Source organism: Abramis brama (genome assembly GCF_963993115.1).
Source record: "Abramis brama genome assembly, chromosome: 24".
Classification (NCBI taxonomy): Eukaryota; Metazoa; Chordata; class Actinopteri; order Cypriniformes; family Leuciscidae; genus Abramis; species Abramis brama.
Window position 1 is genome coordinate 370,854 of NC_139986.1, and position 6,647 is coordinate 377,500.

The 6,647-nt window shown below is 37.8% G+C and overlaps 1 protein-coding gene across 1 annotated transcript in view; it reads left to right on the top strand.

Moving 5' to 3' along the window:
- Positions 1–6,123: 6,123 nt before the first annotated feature.
- tmx3b (thioredoxin related transmembrane protein 3b) overlaps positions 6,124–6,647 on the top strand; it is a 24,398-nt gene continuing 23,874 nt past the window's right edge. Inside the window, exons 1-2 of the mRNA XM_084102509.1 lie at positions 6,124–6,235; positions 6,318–6,378. Coding sequence (XP_083958635.1) covers positions 6,136–6,235; positions 6,318–6,378 — 161 coding nt within the window. The 5' untranslated portion in view covers positions 6,124–6,135. The remainder of the gene's footprint in view (positions 6,236–6,317; positions 6,379–6,647) is intronic.

Consider the following 6,647-nt stretch of genomic DNA (forward strand, 5'->3'; position numbering starts at 1 on the left):
TCTGCATCACACACACATCTCTCTGCATCACACACACATCTCTCTGCATCACACACACATCTCTCTGCATCACACACACATCTCTCTGCATCACACACACACATCTCTCTGCATCACACACACACATCTCTCTGCATCACACACACATCTCTCTGCATCACACACACATCTCTCTGAAACACACACACATCTCTCTGCATCACACACACACATCTCTCTGCATCACACACACATCTCTCTGCATCACACACACATCTCTCTGCATCACACACACATCTCTCTGCATCACACACACATCTCTCTGAAACACACACACACATCTCTCTGAAACACACACACACATCTCTCTGCATCACACACACATCTCTCTGCATCACACACACATCTCTCTGCATCACACACACATCTCTCTGCATCACACACACACATCTCTCTGCATCACACACACACATCTCTCTGCATCACACACACATCTCTCTGAAACACACACACACATCTCTCTGCATCACACACACACATCTCTCTGCATCACACACACATCTCTCTGAAACACACACACACACATCTCTCTGCATCACACACACACATCTCTCTGCATCACACACACATCTCTCTGAAACACACACACACATCTCTCTGCATCACACACACATCTCTCTGCATCACACACACACATCTCTCTGCATCACACACACACATCTCTCTGCATCACACACACATCTCTCTGAAACACACACACACATCTCTCTGCATCACACACACACATCTCTCTGCATCACACACACATCTCTCTGAAACACACACACACATCTCTCTGCATCACACACACATCTCTCTGCATCACACACACATCTCTCTGCATCACACACACACATCTCTCTGCATCACACACACACATCTCTCTGCATCACACACACATCTCTCTGCATCACACACACATCTCTCTGCATCACACACACATCTCTCTGCATCACACACACATCTCTCTGCATCACACACACATCTCTCTGCATCACACACACATCTCTCTGCATCACACACACATCTCTCTGCATCACACACACATCTCTCTGAAACACACACACATCTCTCTGAAACACACACACATCTCTCTCTGAATCACACACACATCTCTCTGAAACACACACACATCTCTCTGAAACACACACACATCTCTCTGAAACACACACACATCTCTCTGCATCACACACACACACACACATCTCTCTGCATCACACACACACACATCTCTCTCTGAATCACACACACACATCTCTCTCTGAAACACACACACATCTCTCTGAAACACACACACATCTCTCTGAAACACACACACACATCTGTCTGAATCACACACACATCTCTCTGAAACACACACACATCTCTCTGCATCACACACACACACACACATCTCTCTCTGAAACACACACACACATCTCTCTGAATCACACACACATCTCTCTGAATCACACACACACATCTCTCTGAATCACACACACATCTCTCTGAAACACACACACACACACACACATCTCTCTGAATCACACACACATCTCTCTGCATCACACACACATCTCTCTCTGAATCACACACACACACACACATCTCTCTGAATCACACACACACACACACACACACACACACACACACACACACACACACATCTCTCTGAATCACACACACATCTCTCTGCATCACACACACATCTCTCTCTGAATCACACACACACACACACATCTCTCTGAATCACACACACACACACACACACACACACACACACACACACACACATCTCTCTGAATCACACACACACACACACACACACACACGCACTGGCTGACACACTTCAGTCATTCCTCTGCTAAACTCTAAAGGCGGGTGTTCTCGACTTAAACATGTTTCAGACTAACACAGTCTCTCTCTGTATGATGTGACGAACGTGACGCGATAATCCCTAAAATCAGCTTCAGTTTTCCAGCCAATAACTTGAAGGAAGAATAAATGTTCATCCTCCCGTCGAACTACATGAGCCTCAGAAACTGGAGGATCGTGAATAGCTGGAGAACGGCTCCAGACGAGACACACTGCAAAGCTAATAACCATTTATATTGAATGATTTCAATGCTCTGAAGCTTCCATTTGTAAATTTAGTTACTTATTTAGTGTTTGTTACCTTTTTATTTACACTTTTCTGCAGCCTCATACATTATATGGTTATGTTCAAGGTCTGTGTTTTGTTAGTATTCTCTAGTATTTCTCTGATGCCTGTTTATTTGTACATTTGTCTGGTTTAAGAAAACCAGTATAAGAAAACAGTCTCTATATGTTTCTAGCCTTTTGGGCACCCTAGGCCAGGTTCCTGTTGAGCAAATCTAGTACATTTGAAGGTTAAATGCATCAGTCTCGTGCACTGAGAGCTCAAGATTAAGATCGTCATGACCTGTGCACACACTGAACAAAGAAGAAGCATTGACTTGTCCCTGGACATTAAAGAGGGCTCACACATCTCTTTAGTTATGATATAGAGTCTCAGTCTACTTTACATTATATGTATGTATGTGTACGTGTGTGTGTGTGTATGTGTCTTTTTTTTAATTTTTTTATTTTTTTATTTTTTTATTTGCTGATGAACAATCAAATAACAAATAAGGAAAAAATTGAACAATTACAACAATTAAATGACATTGGACGACAATACAAAGGAAAAAGGAAGACAGTAAATACATAAGTATTAAAACAATAGATAAAGAAAAAAGGAGGTATTAAATCAAATTACATTTCACACAACAAAGTATCACAGTTTCAAAAGTTTGATTTTTTTTGTTGTTAACTCTTTTCAGTGTCTTAATTAAGTAGTTGAAGTCACACAGAAAATTATTTAATTTGGGTACTTTTAGAGCAAATTTGCATTTATGAATAAAATATTTTGCCAATAAGATAAATATGTTTCCAATATATTCTATTTTATGATTACAATGAGAAAAATAACAAATTACATCTCCCAATACAAAATCAATATCTAATTTTAGTTTTGAAACAAGAAGTTTTGACAATTCCAACCCTAATTCTTTAACAAGGGAGCAATTAAAGAAAAGATGATCAATTGACTCAGTACTGCTTTTACAGAAATTACAATCCAAATTAATATTACCAAATTTAGATGTGATTTCGTTAGTAGGATATATATTATGCAAAATTCTTAAGTGTAGTTCTTTCACCTTATTGGGGATACAACATTTGTAAGGTAAGAGCCATGCTTTCTTCCAATTAATATTTTCTATCAAAGAATTCCAAAAAAATGTCCCCCTCGGGGTAATTCGTTTTCTTGACTGAAACAAACTTCTTATAATTTTATTGCTACATTTTGGGTCGTAAATGCTCTTGTTTTCAATCAGAAATTTCTGATCACTCTTTACAATCTCTTCAAATGATAAATGAAATTTCATTAGATGAACAAGTCCATTTGGTAAAGCTTTTACCATTGTAAGAAATTCCTTATGAATAACAGGGAAATTATATTTAGACATGAAATCATAATAAGAATAAACATTCCCTTGTGGATCTAACAAATCACAAAGATAATCAATACCCTTTTCATGCCAATTCTTAAGAAAAATCGACTTGTTCTTTGCCAGAATAGTTTCATTGTTCCATAGCTTTACTTTATGAGGGGAGAAATTGTGGACAAAGCAAAGTTTCCACGCCAAAAGAGCCTGTTTATAGGAAGCTTAGAAGGAGAGAAATTACAGGTGAGTAAAAACTTAAGCCCTCCCTCTTTTTTATAGATATTATGTGGGATAAAATACCATATAGACTCTGGAGAATTGACACAATTCTTTACCCAATTCAATGTACATCGAAAAAATCAAGCATTTCAAAACCTCCCTCAGCTTTTTTACCACATAAAACCTGTTTCTTCAGATACTGATGTTTGTTTTTCCAAAAAAACTTAAAGGTCCCATTCCATGGATTATTTTTATTATTTTATCATGTTTCCAGGGGTGCCCTTATAATGTTAGTATGTTTTTTAGATCAAAAATTGTTATAATTTAGAAATAAAAGGCATATTTCCTAGCCTGATTTCATTCCCTGGTTTGAACACTCTGTTTGAAGGGGCGTGTCTGCTGTGAGACTTCAGTGTAAACGCCCACTGCTGTGATTGGCTGCTGTGAGACTTCAGTGTAAACGCCCACTGCTGTGATTGGCTGCTGTGAGACTTCAGTGTAAACGCCCACTGCTGTGATTGGCTGACATGCTTGCATATGAAATATCTGGCATTACATGTGGAACTATCTGGAAAACTTTTACTATTACAGCTATTATACGTTTTTACTATTACAACTATCGGGATTAACGAATCGTGAGAAGTTTTTTAAGTATTTAGATCTATTTCAATCACATAAAAAATTGCAGTGAGCGTTGAGCAGATGACAGCCTGTTGATCGCGTGAAAAAAGATCTTATCATTGCAACGCAGTTTCTGCACTCACTAATGATTTCACCAATGCAAACATGAGGCATATAAATACAGTAAGAGCTTTGTTGTGCAGTGTAACAGCGTCATTTATTTCATAACGAGTTTTGGCAAGTGTCCAGATAAACTCGCGCTGTGTGATTGATTGACAGCTTGGACGATTGGAAAGGGATTGTTCTTTGATCGCTTTCTGTATATTAATCACAGTTTAAGTAAGATTATTTTCATCCTACTAAGAGAAACGATGTTAAGTTGATCGCTACTTCCATATTAAATCACTACTTACCGCTTGCTGGAATATAGTTGAAATTGCCCCCTTCGTCAGTATGAGACGCTGAGAGATCCTGCTTGATATTATCCCAGGTTACAAAAACAGTCCGTGGTGAAATGGACAGAGCTTCGAATTAAACTTTTGCGGTATCCGATTATAGATAAACATCAACCGTCTGTTGACATTTCGCCATCAATACGCCTGTGTTCCTGTGGGCGGAGCTTAGTCAAAACACGGTTCTGGTGATGTCACTAATGAAGGAAGTAGAGGGGTGTAGTCCAATCCAGCCGTTTTTTGTAGTCAACTTCTGTTAAATAAAATATCTCGCTTGGCATTGAACTTTGAGCTTTATAATTTTACAGATATTATTTATACTCTAACAACAACATTACACACTAACTAAACTTTGAAACATGGAATCGCATGCAACGGGACCTTTAAATAATAAACTATTAATCTGTTTACCTGTATTCTCATGGACAAATAATGACCGAGCTAGACCTTCGGCTTTTATTAAAAGAACTCTACCAAGAAAAGATAAATCTCTTTGAAGCCAATTGTTAAATATTATTTTAGCTTTTTTAATTTTAGGGAGAAAATTCATATCTTGTCTAAGAGATATTTTCTTGGAAATATGAATACCAAGATATTTCACATTATCTTTAATGGGTATATTATTCACAGAAGTTTCAGAAGAGTCAAATAAACAAAGAATTTCGCATTTAGGAATATTTAAATTAAGACCAGAAGCCTCTGAAAATGCATTAATTGTTTCAAGAGCCTTATCAACCTGATTTGTATTCTCTAAAAACAGGGTTGTATCATCCGCAAGTTGTGAAATTTTAATCTCACGGTCAAAAATGGACACCCCTTTAATATCAGGATTATTGCGAATACTCAGAGAGAGTAACTCCACAACTAACATTAATTAATTAATGTCCTTATATATCATTTTAACAAATTTGATAAAAAAAATTCCAAAACCAAACAACTCTAGTGTCAAAAATAGAAATTTGTGTTCAATAGTGTCGAACGCTTTGTAGAAGTCTAGAAACAATATGATTGCATCCGAATTAATATGATGTGCATAATCTATGAGATCTAAGATTAGCCTGATATTACAGCTTATATGTCGTTTAGGCATAAAACCTGTTTGCGTTTCATTAATTATTTAAGACAAACCTGTTTTTAGTATTTTGGCAAAAACTAAAGATATAATTTTGTAATCTAAATTTAGTAATGTGATTGGCCTCCAATTGTCAAGTGAGAGAAGATCTTTACCTGGTTTTGGTATTAGGGTGATGAGCGTATATATGTGTCGTCCACTAGGTAGGAAGCACGCGTGACGTCAGCAGCGTGACGTCAGCGTCAGCTCCCCTGGGTCAGTGCGCATGCGCGGGCTCCACTACTGTCTGCACTTCCTGTTGATGCTCTTCTTCTTCTTTTCCTTCTTCTTCTTCTCGCGCGCAGTCATGGCGCTGCTCACTGCAGGTACAGATGCTTTATTCATAACTCATGATCATATCTGAGATATCGTGATCAGGCAGTGATGTGTGGTGGTGTGTGTTTGCAGTTTTCTCCTGTCTTCTCCTCAGTCCGCTGCTCGTGGCTCATGTGCAGGATCTCGATGACATGTAAGATAGTCCGTTTGATATTTTCTGTTTTTTCAAATTAATTTTCATGAGGTGAACAATATTTATGAGGAATGTCGACAAATGTAAAGCATACTTGAAACAGTCTGAGTTTATTGCAATTTGAATGAAAGTGTTGAAAAGTTAAGGTGTGTATGATGATCTGATGCATTAATATCTGTATGATCACGTGACTGATGCATGATTCATGTCTGAGTTTGATATATATATATGTCTGAGTTTGATAAATCTATATGTCTGTATGAGTTTTA